Raw genomic sequence first — 19,153 nt, 5'->3', positions numbered from 1 at the left:
CGCTCCCAAAGCCTCTGCATGATCTTTCCTGCCTCCTCTCTTGCAGCCTGTTTTGCACACACAGGCTAGAATGATGTTTGCAAATGCAAATCAGTCCATGTCATTTTCCTGTTTATAACCCTCCAATGCCTCTCTGTTGTATTTAGATTAAAATCCAAAGCTTTTCTGTGGCTTCCAGATAGCTCTGAGTAATCCCTATGGTTTAGCTATCTTTTGTTCCCTTCATTTAATTTTTTCTTTTGCTTTTGAATAACCAGTTTAGCTCCCACATTATTACTTTTTCACTACTTACGTTATCTGCCAACAACACACTACTTCAAATAGCTTTCAGTGACTAACTTCTATTTCTTGCTCCAATGTTCTCTTGATAAAGACACATTCTCGGGTGTCCACACTCCTGTTTCCTGTCACTCCTCTATCACAGCATTATTCCTCTGTAGCATTTCTTAGTGTTAAAATTATTAAGGCCATTTACTTGGCTATTTGTCTCCCCCAAAGAAATGTACGAGTATACCAACAAAAACATCGCTGGTCTTTTCTACTATTATACCTTCCTTTTGTAGTATGTGTCACACCATATATATTTAAAAATATCTTTGGATGAGTGAATAAGAGCTACTACTAGTTTACAGTAGCCATAAAGAAGCAGAACTTACAGTATTTCATAATAGGATGAACTGCCTAACATTGTCAACTGCCCAATTGAGAATGGGGAATTCTTGTTGAATATAGTTTTACAGATGTCTAAATTTAGGTGCAAAAAATGATAAGATGCTGCATTGACATATAATAACACTTGGACCAAATCCTATTTGAAGATATCCCTTTGTATAGAAAGTCATATGTTTTATTTGTTTATTTTATTATTTGCTTGTATTTATTTGTTTATATTATGTGTTTTGAATGATTCAGATGTTAAGTATTTTTCTAGAGGTTCTTCCTTAACTTCCTTACTGCCTTAAGCTGCTCATTAGTGCAAAGGTAAATCATAAAGAATCATTATGGAATCATAGAAAGCTTTGTTAAGCAAAAATATCAGAATGTAAAGTCATTGTTTCTGGACCTAGTCTCCGCTGAGGACTATACACTTCTGAAGGTTGGTACCATCTCTCTAACCTTTCCCGAAGAGTTTCGGTGCTCTTAAGTTACACCAAGTTTTGGCATTTAAAAAAAGTCATTTTATTGGGAGCTCGTACAATTCTTATCACAATCCATACATAAATCCATTGTGTCAAGCACATTTGTACATTTGTTGCCATCATCATTCTTAAAACATTTGCTTTCTACTTGAGCCTTTAATATCAGCTCCTCATTTTCCCTTTCCCTCCCCATTTCTCCCTCCCTCATGAACCCTCATAATTCATAAATTATTATTTTGTAATATCTTACACTGTCCGATGCCTCCCTTCACCCACTTTTCTGTTTTCCATCCACCAAGGGAGGAGGTTAAATATAGATTCTTATAATTGGTTCCCCCTTTCTACCCCTCCTTTCCTCCACCCTCCAGGTTTCGCCATTCTGACTACTGGTCCAGAAGGGGTCATCTGTCCTGGATTCCCAGTGTTTCCAGTTCCTATCTGTACCAGTGTACATCCTCTGCTCTAGCCATATTTGTAAGATAGAATTGGGATCATGATAGTGGGGGAGAAAGTATTTAAGACCTAGAGGAAAGTTGTATGTTTCATCATTGATTTCCTTCACCCTGACTGACTCATCTCCTCCCCCACACCCTTCAGTAAGGGGGTGTCCAGTAGCCTACAGATGGGCTTTGAGTCACCACTCTGCACTCACACTCATTTACAATGATATGATTTTTTGTTCTTTGATGCCTGATATCTGATCCCTCTGACACCTCATGGTCACACAGGCTGGTGTGCTTCTTCCATGTGGGCTTTGTTGCTTCTGATCTAGATGGCCACTTGTTTATCTTCAAGCCTTTAAAACCCCAGGCACTATATCTTTTGATAGCCGGGCACCATGAGATTTCTTCACCACATTTGCTTATGCACACATTTGTCTTCAGTGATCATATAGGGAAAGTGTGAATCATGGAATGCCAATTTAATAGAATAATGTGTTCTTACATCGAGTAAGTACTTGAGTGGAGGTCCAATGTCCATCTGCTGCCTCTTAAGGGACTCAAATTGTGTCTTTTTTCAAGGTTCATTTGAGTTCTGAGAATAAAAAGGAGTCTGTAGGAGCAAGAACAATGCTGCAGGGAGGATGGGCTAAGGTTTCCCAAGGACATTTTCCTAGGTTAGCCCTTGCTACCTTCAAAGAATAAGTGGGTACATTGCTTTGAAGGGGAAAAATAATCTTTGGTCCAATTTTCCTGGGTTTTCTCACCACTTCAGTTTCCTTAAAACTTGTTCAGAACAAGTCCCAGTGATCATCATGTGTCCTTTAAGGAAATCTATCAAGATTATTCCTTTGAAAGCCCTCAAAAACATTTGCTATAACTTCCCGAACTAGCCTTTCTGTGTTTAACTGGCCCTGTAGATCATTGTGGAAGCCACTATTTTGAAAGCACCTTGTTCTTACTGGCAAGCCCAAGAATCGTGCCTGACTAGTTCATTTTATACAATCATCTCCATTAGCTTTGATCTTGCCTAGGAGACGGGTGGAAAAAAATCAGCTTTTTAAACCAGGTGATTTTTGCACAACGTTTCTGGCATCCCTGGAGGGAGCTCCAAGCTTGCTGAGGCTGAGAAATGCCGAACCATGTGGGATTCCAACGCCACTAACCCTCCATGGTAACTGACACAACCCCTGGAAATTGTACAGATTTTTTGCAACCACCTCTGGGCTGCAGCCTCAGTGTCTTCATTTACTGAGGCTGATGGTTTTCCCTCTCCCCACCACCTTCCGCAAAACACTTGATTCACCTAAAACTGTGCTTTCACGTGGGGCTCACCGTCCTGCACACTTGTTGCAAAGCTTTAATGATTTGGGAAGCTGGTCACTCATGTTTTGTTAAAAATTTGATATTGGCCCTGACCTGAAGACCCTTTTTCCCAGTGTGCACCCTCAAGAGTCTAAGACAAGTGTTGGCACCATCCACTGATTGCAGACACATATGTAAACAGATTTTATGACTGACTTAGCCTCATCTCTAAGTTGTGAGTCAGACTAGAATGGATGGTGGTATGTTGGGTGAGAGTCTCATATAAGCATAAGTCTCAGATATGTATCTTAACCCAGAAAGTAACTGATATTTTTATACCTGGACAAGATTATATCAAAATTATCTTAAAATTTTAGTGTTAGAGAAATATCCCTATGAACACAGTTTTTCTTTCCTTTTTTTTAAAGCAGAAAGAAGACAATGGATAAGAAAAATGAAATGAGTAAGAAGATATTTTCAATGAATTTTCTTTCAAAACCCTAACCCTCTCGGACTTCTGATGCTGTACATCTTTAACAGGAGCAGACAGCCAAGTGTTTCTACCAGAGACTACATAACAGGTTTGTGCTTCTGATCTTGAAGTCAGCCCATGGGGCCATCCTGGATCATGAACTCTCAAAGACTGTTCTTTGGAGAAAAAAAAAAGAGCCACCGCTACAGCTTTATTACCATTAGTGATCACAATCTGTGGCAATCAAGTTCTTACTCTTCTCACCTCCTCTGTTGACTCTGCAGAGTGGCGTTGTATTGTTGTATTGGTATTCCATTACCATCTAGGCAGTTCTGACCATTAACAACCTTGTAGGTGAGTAGAACTTCCCCATCCCGTAGGGTTTCCTAGCTGTGATCATTATGTAAAGGAGACTGGGTGGCTCTGTGGGTTAGGGGTTGACTGCTAATGAAAGTTAGAGGGTTCAAAGTCACTCCCCAGGAGAAAGATGGGGCTGTCAGCTCCTATAGAGATTTATGATCTTTGTTACTATGTGACAGGATTGACTCCACGCATTAAGTGGGTTTGGGGCTTTTGAGTTTAATCTTTATAGAAGTAGATTGACTTATATATCTCCCATAGAGTAAATGGTAAATGCAAATCACTGGACTTATGGATAACGGTAGACTTCTTAACTACTGTGCTGTCAGGGCTTCTGATGTTGGGAGAGTTTATATTTCTTATGGCTGTAAGTAGACTTTCCTCCTTTAATAGAATTCTTGTGCAATGAGATGCTTTGTTTTGTAACTTAGTCAGAAACATTTTATCCAAGCCTTGGCTTTATGACAATGAATGAAAATCTCTAAACAGTTTGCTATCAAAATATAGAAATATATGAAAATCTGGTAACAGAATATATTTTAAGGTATGCATCTTAAGTTTATGCAAGGAAGCAAATTATAGCTTTTTTATCACAAATACAGTCAGTGTTTGAAATCAATTGCAACTAAAAATTATAAACTGCAGAATAAACAGTGTTTGTATCTTTAGTCATTTTTCTTATAAAGTTGAAAACATTTTATAGTTATTTTATGATTAAGTTAAGAGGTAAAAACCAATGTTGGACATTACAGCCTATCCTTGTGTGTGCATGTGTTGGGTCTGTGTTTTAACTTAACATACAGAAAGTGGTAAAAATGACATACCTAAGCCTTTCTACATACCATTAAGAGAAGCACAGTGCTTATTTGTAAGCCATTTAGTAGTAGCAGTAATCTAATTAAAAATTGATTTTTCAATACCACCTAACACCCTCAAAGATAATCCAATTCCAAAAATCAGAAAGTAACAAGTGTTGGAGGAGCTGTGGAGAGAAAGGAACTCTCATCCACTGATGGTGGACCTCTAGGTATGTACAGCCACTATGGAAATCAATATGGTGATATCTAAAACCGATGGAGATTGAGTTACCAAACGACCCAGCAATCCCCCTACTGGGCATATACCAGAAGTGACAAGAAACAAACCATGGCCAGACATATGTGCTCCAATGTTCATTGCAGCACAGTTCACAATTGCAAGGAGTTGGAAACAACCCAAATTTCCATCAATAGACAAATGGATTAAAAAACTGTGGTACATACATAAAATGGAGTATTATACATCCCTAAAAAGCAGTGATGAACACATGAAACACATCACCATATGGGAAGAACAGGAGGAAATTATGCTAAGCAAAGTAAGCCAAGCACAAAAGGATAAGTGCAACATGAGTCCACTGAGGTAAGCTTAAAAATTCAAAAGGGACACAGGGGAAAAAGCTACTTTATACATACTTCCTAGGGTGAGGTCCAGGTAGTATGACAGGCCAGACTAAATTCAAGGATACATATGGTAGCCAACTTAAAAGGAGGTGGAGGGTGGGAAAAGACACAGGAGAAGGAGAGAGTGGCCAGACTTCAAACTGGTGCACCAAGATATGAATACAACATACTAGCATGAAGGAAGGAACCATTAGAGAGGTCTGAGGGATTGGCCCCAATCCCAACTACATGGACAGCCCCCCTCCCCCAGGAAGAATCCACTTCAGAGGACATCACTGAAGCTAAAGCTCAGGGATAGGGACGTGTCTTATCAGAACACATAAGAACAAACAAAGGGGGAGGAAGAGAGAGGGGAACACATTCTGGCCCACCAAGCCCTAAGGATGATATTTCTGCTCAGAGCAGCCAAAGTGCAGAGAGGACCATAGCCCCCCTTCCCCCCACCAAGAGACATGACGTCCCTCACTGACTCATAGCTCTAAGAGGGACAACACTGGAGACACAGTGCAGGAATTGTGCCCGATCTGACCCCACCACACCGAGGCGAAACACTAAGGGTGTGCAACAGAACAGCAAAGGGAGCAGAGCAAGGAAGTCCCTGCAGAATACCAAAAGTAGACTGTGGGGCCAAGGCATGGCACCCCATCAGACTCTACTGGAAAACACTTCTAAAGGACAACAAACAGAACTTGAACCTTGAATTTATAGGCTTTTTTTTTGTTTTGTTTTGGTCATTGGTTGTTTGCTGTTGTTTTGTTTTCCTTTGTTGCTTTGTTTTTTCCCTCTGTCTTATTTTTTGCATGTTATTATCTCTGCATGTCTCTCTAGATAAGATAGGTGAACAAACAATCTGGAAGAGAAAACAATGAGACTGACAGTTCTGGGAGAACGTGGAAGAGGGGGAGATGGGAGAAAGGAAGTGTGTGTCAACAAGCTCAAGTACAAGGGAACAACTGGCCTGAAATCAAGGGTGAGGAGGGTGTAGGAGGTCTGGTAGGGCTTGATCAAGCCCAATGTAACTGAGAGGAATTACTGAAACCCGAATGAAGGCTGAACATGATAATGGAACAAGAGGAAAGTAAGAGGAAATAGAAGAATGAACTAGGAGGCAAAGGGCATTTATAGAGGTCTAAATACAGGCATGTACATATGTAAATAAATTTATATATGATGATGGGGAAATAGATGTATGTGCATATATTTATAGGTTTAATTATAAGGTAACAGATAGACATTGGCCTCCATTCAAGTACTCCTTCAATGCAAGAAGACTTTATACTGATAATCTGGCATTCTGTGCTGCCCACCTTCCCTTCACGATCGCTGAAGACACAGAGGCTACATAAGCAAATGTGATGAAGAAAGCTGATGGTGCCCAGCTATCAAAAGATATAGCATCTGGGGTCTTAAAGGCTTAAAGATAAACAAGTGACCATCTAGCCGAGAAGCAACAAACTCCACATGGAAGAAGCACACCAGCCTGTGTGATCATGAGGTATTGATAGAATCAGGTATCAGGCATCAAAATCCCAGACCAAAAAATCTTATAGTGAATGAGTGGGAAGAGAGTGCAGAGTTGAGACCCAAAGCCCATCTGTGGGCAATTGGACGTCCCCTTTCAGAGAGGTCGTGGGGCCGGATGAGCCAGTCAGGGTGCAGCATAAAACCAATGAAGCATACAACTTTCCTCCAGTTCTTTAATGCCTTCTCCCCTGCCCCCACTATCATGATCCCAATCCTACCTTTCAAATCTGGCTAGACCAGAGGATGTACACAGGCACAGATAAGAGCTGGAAATAGAGAATAGGACAGATAAACATCTCAGGACCAATATTGAGAGAAACCATACCAGGAGGGTAAGAGGAAGGTGGGGGGAGAAAAGGGGAATCGATCACAATGTTCTACCTACAGCCACGTCCCAGGAGGATGGACAACAGGCAAGGTAGTGAAGGGAGATTGGTAAATCATTATTATAACCTCAAGGGTTTATGAGAGAGGGGAAAATGAGCTGATATCAAGGCTCAAGTAGAAAATGTTTGGAAAATGATGATGGCAGTAGATATACAAATGTGCTTAAAACAATGGATGCATACATGGATTGTGATAAGAGTTGTACAAGCCCCAATAAAATGAGTTAATAAAAATGTTATAATAAGATTAAAAATTGATTTTTCATTTTTATTGCTTTCATTTAAATTAAGAAATATATAATCTTTAAATTACTGACAGATTAAACCCTGAGATTTATACTAAGGTGCCACATTGGGGAAGTACAGAGATACTAAGCTAAAGGCTGGAGTGTTTTCTAACCCACTTCACGCTTCATGGGGGTTTGCTCCTACAGCAGTAATTGTCTCAGATTCCCTATGGGGCATTGATACTCTGTTCTGCAGGTTCTTGATGAGTTGGAATCCACTTGACGGTAACAGGTTTGTGTTTCCGGTACTTATACCAACTATCAAAAGTGGAGCAGGGGCATAACATGGTTTCTGAAAGTCACATGACTATTAATACATTTAAATTCTCTGGTCACTGTTCACAACAGGAGAAATTATAAGAGAGACAAGATAACATGGAAATAATATACTCAAAGCTAAAAGTTTCAGTTAGTTTAATGATAGGGTGGCTTATAGATTTAAAGACGTGTTTGATGATATCTATATTCATAGCTAAGAAACAGAAAATACAAATAAAGTAAAATAATTTTAAAAGGTTCACAATTAACTGTGTACCAGTATCAAAATATAACATGCAGTATGACAACACATGCAAATAAACCTGCTCTAAAATTGCTTTCTAATAGTTATTATAATTATAAGCACATGCAAAGCAAGAGTTATATACTGCCTAAATTATTTTATTGAGAAGCAATATCTATTACACACATGTATATGCAAATTTGTAAGAGACTCACATTCTTTTAACATTTACATACAGCAGGGCCAAATTATTTTAATATATTTGATTATTGAATATGAAATTATCCTGAATATTATTAAAACATATTTCAAAAATGTCTTTGACTACACTAACATGTTCATATTCCTACAAATGGACTTATTCTCAACAGCACATGTCTATACAGACTAAAAATATTGACTTCTCATCATTCAAACGTTAGTTAACTGCTTTCCTCATGAGATGTATACTGACCTGTCCCCTTTGAAGAAATAGGTTTTGCCAACATCCTCCCACCAAATGGCTGAGTCAATACCATGAGGGGGAATTCCACTTCCAAGAGTAATCAAGTCATGAGGGTAACCAGGTTGGAGTGTAGTGTCTTTGAACACCCAATATTTGTTACCTGTGTGAAATAAATGTAAAGACATAGTACATTACTGTCAACATTTACTGGCATATATCTACTAACACCACGTATTTTAAATGATTTTCCATTAAAGCAACAAAACAACTCAGCACTCACATCTGGAATAGCCACCTTATTTTTGAAACGTCAATGTAATTTTCAAAAGCAATATTGGGAATAGCTATTTAATCATGTTATTTGATTCTGTGTGTTAATTTAAGAACCAAGACAAACCTACAGTTTACCAATAAAAAACCAAATCTGGATCAAGGATAAAGTACTCTTAGGAATTGCAGCCTATTTCCTTTCAAGGCGAAATCATTCAAGTGTTGCACACTCGGTATACCCTTTTTCATTTCACTGATTATAACCTCTGAAATATTTCTTCTCTACTGGTTCTTTCCTTTTACAATACACATATTCAAAATCTCTTGTGTAAAATTATTCCACTTTAACCATATGCCCTCATCTACTAATGATACAATACTTTTTGTAAAGAGTGATATCTGAAAGGGGGTTAATTTTGGAGGATATAGAAACTGATGTTCAGAATTGCAACTGCATGGGAAAGCCCACAGACTTCAGTTGGTTGTATTGCAGTTGTGAACTTTTCTACAAGGCAACACATTTTCTCAGAGCCTGCTCCCCTGGCAGACTGTGCCCAGCACTCTGCTCTTGCTTGGGCCTGCCTTTTTCTCTCTCTGCTCACAGTATGTCTCTGCGAGGTCTCTGAGGAAGTCTGCTTGGAAGGCAGGCCTGATCATACCATCCAGTTGTTTTAATTTTTCCATGGCTTGTCATAAATTCAGGATGAAAGACAAATGCACATACATTTTATTTTAAGGTTCTTCTCTTGACATAGTACTAAACTCTACTTATCTCCTTTTCTGGGAAACTGGTATGAATCTTTCAAAGTTTACCTTGACAAAATTTCTCTGAAAACCGTTTCCTAGCTGACCAAGGTAGATATCTTGAAATGCTGGAGCACCTATTCTTTATCTTGATCATATGACTAAGCCATAAACCTGCCACCCACTCCAGGCTGTGAGCTACTTGAGGCCAGGTTTTATACCTGACTCACTGTTGTCCTGCGGCACTTTATACAATGCATGAGAAATAGTTGTTTGGTACCTTCAAGTCAATTCCAACCCACAGAGTCAGGATGTACAAGGGAACAAAACAATGCCCAGCCCTGCACCCGCCTCAGCATTGTTATGTTGGAGCTCATGGTTACACTCATAATTATAGTACAGCCTGTCAAGGATCCTCCTCTTTGTAGCTGACTCTCAACCCTACCAAACAGGGTCTCCTTTACCAGGAACTGATCACTCCTAAAAGCGTGGCTAAAGTACATGAGACAGTCTCAGCATCCTCGCTTCAAGGAGCATTCTGGCTGTATTTCTTCCAAGACAAACGTGTTTGTTCTTCTAGCAGGCCACGGCACCTTCAGTATTCTGCACAAACACTGTAGTTCCAATGCACTAAGTCTTCTGTGACCTTCCCTATTCACTACCCAACTTCCACATGCAAGTGAAACATTTGAAAATACTGCATGACTTAAGTCAAGCACACCTTATTCCTTGTGGTAGTTACATAATCTGTTGTCAATTTGAGGACTAAGAGTGGAGACATGGCGTCTAGCCTGTCAATCAGGTCCTAACTTGATGGCCTCATTTGGAGGCACTAAGGAGATAAGCAGCTCACTGGAGGCAGGACCCCGACTTACTCCCTGGGAGACATTGCAGCTGAAGATACATGGAACTACTCATGTGCCTTGAAGTGGGAGAAGCCATGTGGAGACCCCTTCCAGCGCAGAGATGCTTACATCGCCACTGGATCCACAAGACTTCCCACCCACTAGCCTGTGATATTCCTGCATTTGGCGTCACTTCATGTGTTTCGTGAGTCTGAAGAGGACATTATAGATTGGTATCAGACATATGGGCTAATATTGGGCTTAAGGACTTGATCTGGACTGGGCTGGGATGTTTTCCCAATATTCAATTGCTCTTATATATAAAGCTCTTTTGTATACACATATGAGCTTCTATGAATTTGTTTCTCTAGTCTACCCAGACTAACACACTCCTCAAAGTGACATTCTTATTCTCCAAGTTCATGCAGCAAGTTTGCCCAGTCCAGGAGGTCAGTTCGTTTCTTGACTTCTGCTTCCAGTAGCATTGACTGCATCCACCATCTATGCTTGCATGAGAAGTTGTAGGTGCTTAATAATAGAATTATGTTTAGTATGACATAAATAATGAAATATTAGTCTATAATGTAAAAATATTATATATATAATACAATACCATTGCCTCTGGGTGGGGTTTAGTGATAGTGAACAAACAAAGGCTGGAGGTTCAAGTTCATCAGAGGCACATGAGAAGAAAGGCTTGGCAAATTACTCACATGGACACTGGCCATTGAAAACCATCCAAGCACATACTCTACAAAGGTTACTCTGACACACACGGGATTGCCAGGAGTTGGGGTCAACTGATTACATATACCAGTCAAAAATTAACAACCAGAGATGATAAAGGTTACATAATATTGAGGGGTAATACTCTTGAATCCTGCTGGCAAATCAATAAAAACTATTTTGGGAGGTGGGGTGGGAGGGTCTTCAATATCCATAGGAAAGTTCTGTAAGGAAAACCCACCTTCCAGAATGGATCCTAAGGCTGGTGAAGGTGGATGGGGAGGTGAAGGGAAATTTCTTAATATGGCACTTTTAAAAAACATATCTCTATAGCTCCTGCAAAGGATTGGGTGGGACTTGGTACAAAAGCAGAAAATCATATCCTTTACTCTGCTGCAAATGGCACAATCAAGAAAAATGGTTTGAATTCATCATCAAAAAGAACATTTCAAGATCTATCTTGAAGTGCAGTGCTGTTTGTGATGGGATTACATTTATCCATCTTCAAGGAAATCCAGTCAATATCAATATTACTCAAATTTATGCATTAACAACTGCAGCTAGTGATGAAGGAATTGAGGAATTCGATCAACACCTTCATTCTGAAACGTGGGAAACGGAGGACTGGGAAGAGAGGGTAGGCAGACAAATAAATCCTCTATGGTTATATTTAGAGTCTGGGAAGCTGAGAGTCTGGTGGATGGAGGCATTCATGCATATGAGTTGGAGATAAAGCCCAGTCACATTCTCCTGCCTGAAAGTTTTGCCCCATAATGTCCCCTGTGAAAATGCCAACTTTAAAATGCCTTTTACAAGCTTCTGTTTGCTTACCAAAGCCTGGAAGGTTATGTGCCTGAAACGTGTTGTGTCTGCCAGTAAGAACAATCAAACCCTACTGTAAACCCTTAGTAAAGTCCACTCCCTTCTAATAAGGATCATGGACCCTTCCCCTGTAGAAGAGCTCAGGGACAACCGAGGTTGAGCTAGCTCAGGGATGGCCAAGGTTAAGCTGCCATCATAACCCTTGACCGACCCGCCTTGCTATGGATGTGCCTCCCTGGCCCGTAGTATCCTCGCCTTAGTCCCACCCCCCCCTCCTATTATATGTATGTCTCTAGTACATGCCCTTCCTGTTACGTAAGTATATGACATGGCTGGCATGCCTCAGTGATTATATAAGCTTGTCAGAGAATACATTTGCCTTGCCCCCACCCCCACCCCTCTCTGGTTCTTGATTCCATTGACAGGGTGATCCCCTTCTCTGGTGTTCCTATCATTTTCCATTCAATTAAACAGCCACCCCTTTGGGCCCATTTGGTTGTGGAGGCTGGTTCTCCACACTGAGATTGATCAAACGGGCAATCAAGATGCATTGATAATTATTGGTAATTAGAATGTAAAAAGATGGAAACAGAGGAAGGATCAAAAGTTGGAAAATATGGTCTTATTGATAGAAATGAAGCTGAAGATTTCATGATAGAATTTTGCAAGACCAAAGACTACTTCCAAACAAACACATGTTTTTCAACAGCACAATAACACTTATATACATGCCATCTCTCCGGATAAAATACACAGAAATCAAATTGACTACATCTGTGGGGTGAGATGACGGAGAAGCTTAATATCAGCAGCTACAATGAGGTCAGGGACTGACTGCGGAAGAACCACTAATTGAATGTGAGTTAAAGTTGACGTTTATAAAATGAAAACAAGTCTCAAGGAGGCAAAACGCAACTTGGAGCATATCTCACCTGAATTTTGAGAAAAAAATCTCAAGAATAGATTGGCTTCATTGAACACTCATGACAGGAGATCTGATGAGTTATGGGAGGACACAAAAATATCATTTATAAAGAAAGCAACAGGTCATTGAGAGGGCAGGAAATAAAGGAAAGATCAAAGTAGATGTCAAAAGATTTGTCCTGTAGCTAAGGCAAATGGAAGAAATGATGACGGCAAAGAGCTGACTGACATTTCAAAGGGTAGCACTAGAAGACAAGGTCAAAATTGTAATGAAAGGTGCAAAGACAGAGTTAGAAGACCAAGAGGGAAGAACATTCTCAGTATTATCTTAAACGGAAAGAACTCAAGAGCCCATGCAAGCCTCAAGTGGCAATATTCAAGGATTCCACGGACAAAGCATTGACTGCTGCAGGAAGCTTTCAAAGAAGATGGGTCTTCTCCCTCTCAGGCAGTATTTGTATTTTTATCCTTATACTGGTATGATTGTATCCTTACCACCTCAGTGCGATTTGTTTCGCATTGTCTTCTGTTGGGTTTCCCAGGTGTGAAACACGGGAGGAGTGGATGTATAATGATAATAACTGAATCAGGTGTTACAGGGAATTCTCTGGGGGTGTGGGGGGGGGCGGACCATAGGGAGGGAAAGGGTCTTTCCGGAGTAAATGATGAAGGCAGGAGTGGGGAGGGGGCACTAGGATGGCTGTTAGAGCACAACGCGTTTCAAAGGCACGTTAACCATGGCAGGTGGTGATCCAAGATGGCACAGGAGCAGGCAGCGTCTCCTTCTAATGTCCACGGGGCACTTACAAGAACAGCAACTCAAAATGCAAATCCGGTGTGTGAAATGTTAAGAGAGGTGATTGGTCAGTTTGGGTTGCCATTCTTCTACCATCTCAGAAGCACAAAGAGAGAGAATCCTGGGATCATCAAGGAAGAACCACCAGCGGAGTTCATTCAAGATCCCTGCTTAAAGACGCAGGGGCCCCATGCCCAGTGGCACCGCAGACCAAGTATGGAGATCACATGACAGAGCAAGGGGGCTGCACCCCTGAGACCTGAGACCATAAGACAGTGAAGGAGAGTGGCAGACGGGCTTCCTAGTCATGAAGGTAGAAGTCAAGGGGTCACATGACTGAGAGGCTTAGGATCAGAGAGAGACTTGGCACCTGGCGGAGCAGAGATGCTGCGGTGGACCAAAGACTCTATCCTTACTGTTCACCAATCCTGACTTGCTAGAACCTGTTGACTTCCATAACAAACTCTCACGATTGTAATTTTCTCTGTGAGTTCTGTGTGGCGCTCGCGGTGCATTATGGAATCAAGCAGAACAGCAGAGTGCTATGGGGAATGGTTGGGGTCATAACAGGGTAAAGCAGGTGGAGGGTGGATGAGGCATGTCTCAGGCTGCCTTGTGACCACTGGCCTTGAGCCGGTATGGGGACGGATTCTCCTTCTTCCTTGTGTAGCCAGGACAGGTTTGATATGTCCCTGGGTCGTGTTTGTAATGGGAAATGGCATGCGCCATACTCAGAAGCCACTTTGGGCAATTCTAGTGCTCCAGTTCTCAAAGGAGAGAGAAAACCTGGAAAGGCGCATGGGGTTTTCAAACCATCCAGTGTTAATTTTAAAAAAGAAAAAGAAAGAAAGAAGAAGAAGAACCAAGCAGCGTGTATCAACAAGCCTATTGTTAAGACCTGCATTTCTAAGAATTCTTAAGGGGAAAGAAATCAGCTAGAAAAAGCAAAACCATTCTCAAAGACCTGTAACACTAATAAAAATGAGTTTTACCACAACAAGCAGTTCTGGGAGAAAGTAAAGGCATATCTCAGGACTGTGCTGAAAGGTCATGCATTTAAGTGATTATATCTAAGTGTGTGGTGGGAAGGATTATTCCAGAATATGAACCAAATCGGGACCACTGTTTAATCTGAATCCTTTATGAAGAAATAAATTTGCCCCAAAGACCTAGGAACACATCCTTGCCAGAGGCAGTGTGATGGAGGCTAGACATGCACTTTACGGCCTCCTCTATGATATCTCAGTGACATTTAAATAGGAAGTCCCGAGGCAGCAGAAGAAAAAGTGACTTGTTGCATGCTTTCTTCCCTTTCGTTCTATTTTTAATTGGGAAAGGATGTATCATTTCAAAACTTCACTGGCTGGATATTTAGAGTAATTTCTTTCTAAAAAAAGTTAGCTCCGTTTGGTTTCTAGGAAGCAGAGCATTCTGGTATGCTTCAAAATACTTTTCCTGTCCTGGAAATTCCAATGCTCTCTCCGGGCCTGATTGTACTCACACTAGGTTCAGCTAATCTCAGGATGCCCTGGGCAGACGTAGTGCTAGAAAATCTTGCAGAAGGCTAGTTTCTAAGTTTTATAGGGTGTCTCAGGAGAGACAATGTGGGGGAAAAAGAGAGAAGAAGATATTGTTCTTCTAGGAAATTCTTTCTATAAAAACTGATATTTTTAAGAAATGTATTTTCAGAATATTTCTCAATTCTGTTGGTTGGTATTTTCATCGATGAAAGGTAGAAAACTCTTTTATTTTCAGTAACCAAGGCCTTTTGTACAGATCTCGGTTATCTTTTTTTTTCTTGTTAAGAATACAACCAAGACATTTAAAAATATATCCTTTCCTAAAATCCATGTAAGAGAATCCACCTTAGAAAATATTTGCTGTAAGATTGCATGGAAAAGATATCATTTGTGAAAATACAAAAATTAATAAGAGGAATGAGATCTTGTCTGCTAACAATTGGTGGCAGGGTGAGGGAAATGATTTGACAAATGAGTTAAACATTTCAATTTTCAAGAGTTTTGCAAGAGAATACAGCTTCTTTTGCATCCAGATTTTTATGTCAAAATTAAAATTGCATGTCCACCCTTTGGAGAAAGTGTGAAATCTTCATATTCAACTCCTTTTTTTATGTGTATATGAGATGTGGATTTTTTAACTGTGTTACATCAGAGAGTCTGCTTCTCAGGGGAACATTGCCTCTTTGGCGGATGAAGGCCTCTACTGCATTTCACAGCAGGTTGACACACAAGCTTGTATTCTGAAACTAGTAGAAAAATCTGGTCCTTAATGACATTGTGCTTGGCAGAATGCTGAGGAACTTATATATAAAACTAAAGACAGAGGAGGCTTTATAAATAAAAGATAACCTCAAAGCCTATTTAGAGCTGTAGAAGTCTTTAGGGATTACCTACTCCAGTGATTTCTCAAAAGGACCCATCCCTCCAGCTATCCATTCATTCGACATCTGTTTACTAAGAGGCATTTAGAATCAGTCACTGAACTCAAAACTCTCTGTCACTATGCCAACTCAGAGGCTCCCCATAGGACAGGAAAAGAGTGCTTCTATGGCTTTATGAGACTTTATGGGAGGAGAAAGCCTCATCCTTCTCCAAGCACTCTGTGGGTTTGAACTAGTGAACTTGGGTGAGTAGCCCAGCTCATAAAGATTACACCTTCACTGCCATTATTAGTCATGATTAGTGACAGGAGTGACTATCGCATTGCTCAGATGTCCTAGATCAGAGAAACTGTTGAGACTAGAGCCTAAAACCTTTCATTTTATAATTCGTAGAAATACCATGCCTAAAGCCACTAGGCCAGTTGCTCCTAGCTGTGCAGCACTGCCTGGGGCTTAATTCATTGTTTATCTCACAGTTCCCTGAGGCCCTGGAAGAGAACCCATTCACACTCATTGACGATGGTTTCCTGCTTCCTTCCTACATCATCAACTCATCACTGCAAATTCACTCATTAGCGCAAGTGTTTATTAATTAATCAACGGTATGTTGCTCATTTCTTACTCATGATTTCCTTGGTAATCAGAGGCCTTTAGTACATTGGTACCACTAGGGAGCTGCAGGGGCTGGGGATGGCACTGGCTGACACAACTGAGGCCATGACACCAAGTGATGGTCTGGGAGATGTGTGTGCAGTGTTTCAGTAGAAATGTGTCCTTTTCCATTAAAAAGATCCCCATAGCTAGTTCTAACAACAGAAATATTTTTATAACTTACACAAATTTATGATGTATCTAACAGGCTAAATACTATGCCAATTTACATTTTGAATCTTCTAATAACACAGTTTGATTGGAGCTGTGACCATTACCCAGGCACAATGACAATTGAATCGTGTCATTTTGTCTGTGCATGCTGTCAGAGTGAACTGCGGTCTTCATTGTTGCTCCTGTTTTTTATAGTTGCTGATTTTATGAAATGTTCTGCTACTTTGCTACAGTATTGAGGTAAATTGTAGTGTGAATCTATATCAATAGTATTTTTTTCCCAATGAATTAGTGACTAACGGAAAAGGAGACATGTTGAGAAATACTTCCCTTCCATGACCAATAATGAAACTAATCGTGGTGGCACTGGGGGTTAGGTATTGGGCTGCTAACAGCAAAGTCAGGGGTTTGCGCCCACCCACCACTCTGGGAGAAAAATGAGGCTGTAAGTTCCCAGAAGGTATACAGTCTCTGAAACCCTATAGAGAGCTGGTATAAATCTGAATCGATGTGATGACAATGAATTTGGTGGGTTTAAAAAAAATAATATTATACTGACATGTAGAAGTATTCTGTGAAGCAACTGTATTGTTAATATTTATATAATCACAAAATATTGTATTTAAGTTACAACTATTTTAATCCATATATTATTCTTTGATTAGATCTAATACACTTTACTTAAGATACTGTATGGTCTTGTATGGGAGGAAGATCATGGTAGGGTGTATGTGTGATACCAGAAGTCACTGTGCTTGTCATTACCAAAATGACAAGTCTCACTACTATCTTTCTCTCATTTGAGTTCATATAACTCTACTTCTGCATTTATGGTTTGTGGGTTAGACATTGGGCGGCCAACCTCAAGGTGGGCAGTTAAAACTCATGTGTTATTCACCGGATAAACATGAGGTTATAGGCTACTACAAATATTTACTGGCTTGGAGGCACTGTATGAGGTTGCTGTGAGTTCCAATCAACTCAGAGACAGTGGGTTTTGTTTCCTTGGCTTATCAACTATTAGAACATAAGTTCAATAAATGGAGACTTCTTACTCATGCCTGCCTGTTTTTGTACTTAAATTTTCTTAGAACTTGCTTGTTTACATATCGTCTAGGATGGCTTTCATTTTATAAAGTCAGTGTTCCGTTGATGCAACAGAGATACCAGGACCTGCCAAGCAGAAAATATTTACTTTATTGCCAATTGAAGAAAATGTGCACCCAACCCAGGATTATAAAACAAATTCTTAATGGTGATGTTTCCTCATATAAGTTTGCATTTAAGTGCTACTCAGAAAATCAAGGTGCTTGTTGGATTGATTACCATTTAACAGGTGTACATTTTTGAGAAATGTGCATGGATTACAGAAAGTGTCATAATTAGTTATATTCATTGTTAGATTCAGTGGCTTAGTTAGTGACACATTCATCCTCGTTGAAGTCAGATAGAACTTGGGTAGATTTTTCTCATAGTTATGAGCTGTGAAGTCAGGCAAATCTCTCTGAGACCTTCTTTTCCTAATTTGTAAATGAGATGCTAGCATACAGGATTCTAGATATTATGAGAGAACAACTGATAAATTCCAACACCAAATCTGACTCATGATGCCCAATAAATGAGATTGAATATTACTATGTCATAATGATCATGTTGACTTATCACCTACTCAAATAAATAACGCTCCAAACACACTGCACTGATCTAGGTTGTGACAGTTATTTGGAAACAGTTTACTTATTATGTTTTTAATACTGTGTTGAATTGAAATTACTTAATGTGACTCTTCTCTCCATGCCTCTGGGTTTCCAAGGTCGTGTGGTGGGCTATGTGCCGCGCGGCTAATAGCAAGGCCAGCAGTGTGAAGCCACCGGTCTCTCTATGGGGGAAAGACAAGGCTTTCTACTCTCATGAAGAAAAAAAGAAAAAGGTATTCACATTAAAAAGAAGATTTATGATCTTAGAAACGCAGAGGATAAGTTCTACTCTGTCGATAGGACAACTATGAGTCAGATTCAATTCAATGGGAGTGAACTAACCCATGTCTCGGTGATGACCACCAAGTGTTTGGGTGGGCCTAGGGAATAGGACTTTCGAAATACTAATAGAGGGAACAGGTGAGTTTCGATTACATTCCCCTCGCTATAAGACTGCTATCTCACCAGCAGGAACAGAAAGAATTCCTGGGATTAGCAAGGAAAAGTAGTCTATTTGAGATCCCTCTCTGTCTAAATTGGCAGTGTCCTGTACCAGAGGCACTAGAGGCTGCAGCACTGATACCGGGGAACAGAGCAGGGTGAGTTACCAACTATGGAGAGGGTTGCTGGCTACGGAGAGGTGGTGCTGTGCACCAATGACTGTATGCTTAATGTTTTCTGACCTCGACTGTTGATAACTGATTCATTTTTCAAATAAACCCCCTTAATCATGAGTACTGTCTATGATTTCTGTCTGGTCTTGGGAAGAGTTTGTGGAACCCAGCAGAGAACTAGAGTGTT

The 19,153-nt window shown here is 40.3% G+C and overlaps 1 protein-coding gene across 1 annotated transcript in view; it reads right to left on the bottom strand.

Annotated features, from left to right (window-relative positions):
* The window catches only part of MMP16 (matrix metallopeptidase 16), a 309,425-nt gene that overhangs the window by 14,914 nt on the left and 275,358 nt on the right, over positions 1 to 19,153 (bottom strand). Inside the window, exon 8 of the mRNA XM_075549513.1 lies at positions 8,312 to 8,462. Coding sequence (XP_075405628.1) covers positions 8,312 to 8,462 — 151 coding nt within the window. The remainder of the gene's footprint in view (positions 1 to 8,311; positions 8,463 to 19,153) is intronic.

The sequence above is a fragment of the Tenrec ecaudatus genome, chromosome 5 (genome assembly GCF_050624435.1).
Source record: "Tenrec ecaudatus isolate mTenEca1 chromosome 5, mTenEca1.hap1, whole genome shotgun sequence".
NCBI classification, from domain to species: Eukaryota; Metazoa; Chordata; class Mammalia; order Afrosoricida; family Tenrecidae; genus Tenrec; species Tenrec ecaudatus.
The sequence above is the reverse complement of the archived record's forward strand: the minus strand, read 5'-3'. Positions and strand labels throughout refer to the sequence as shown.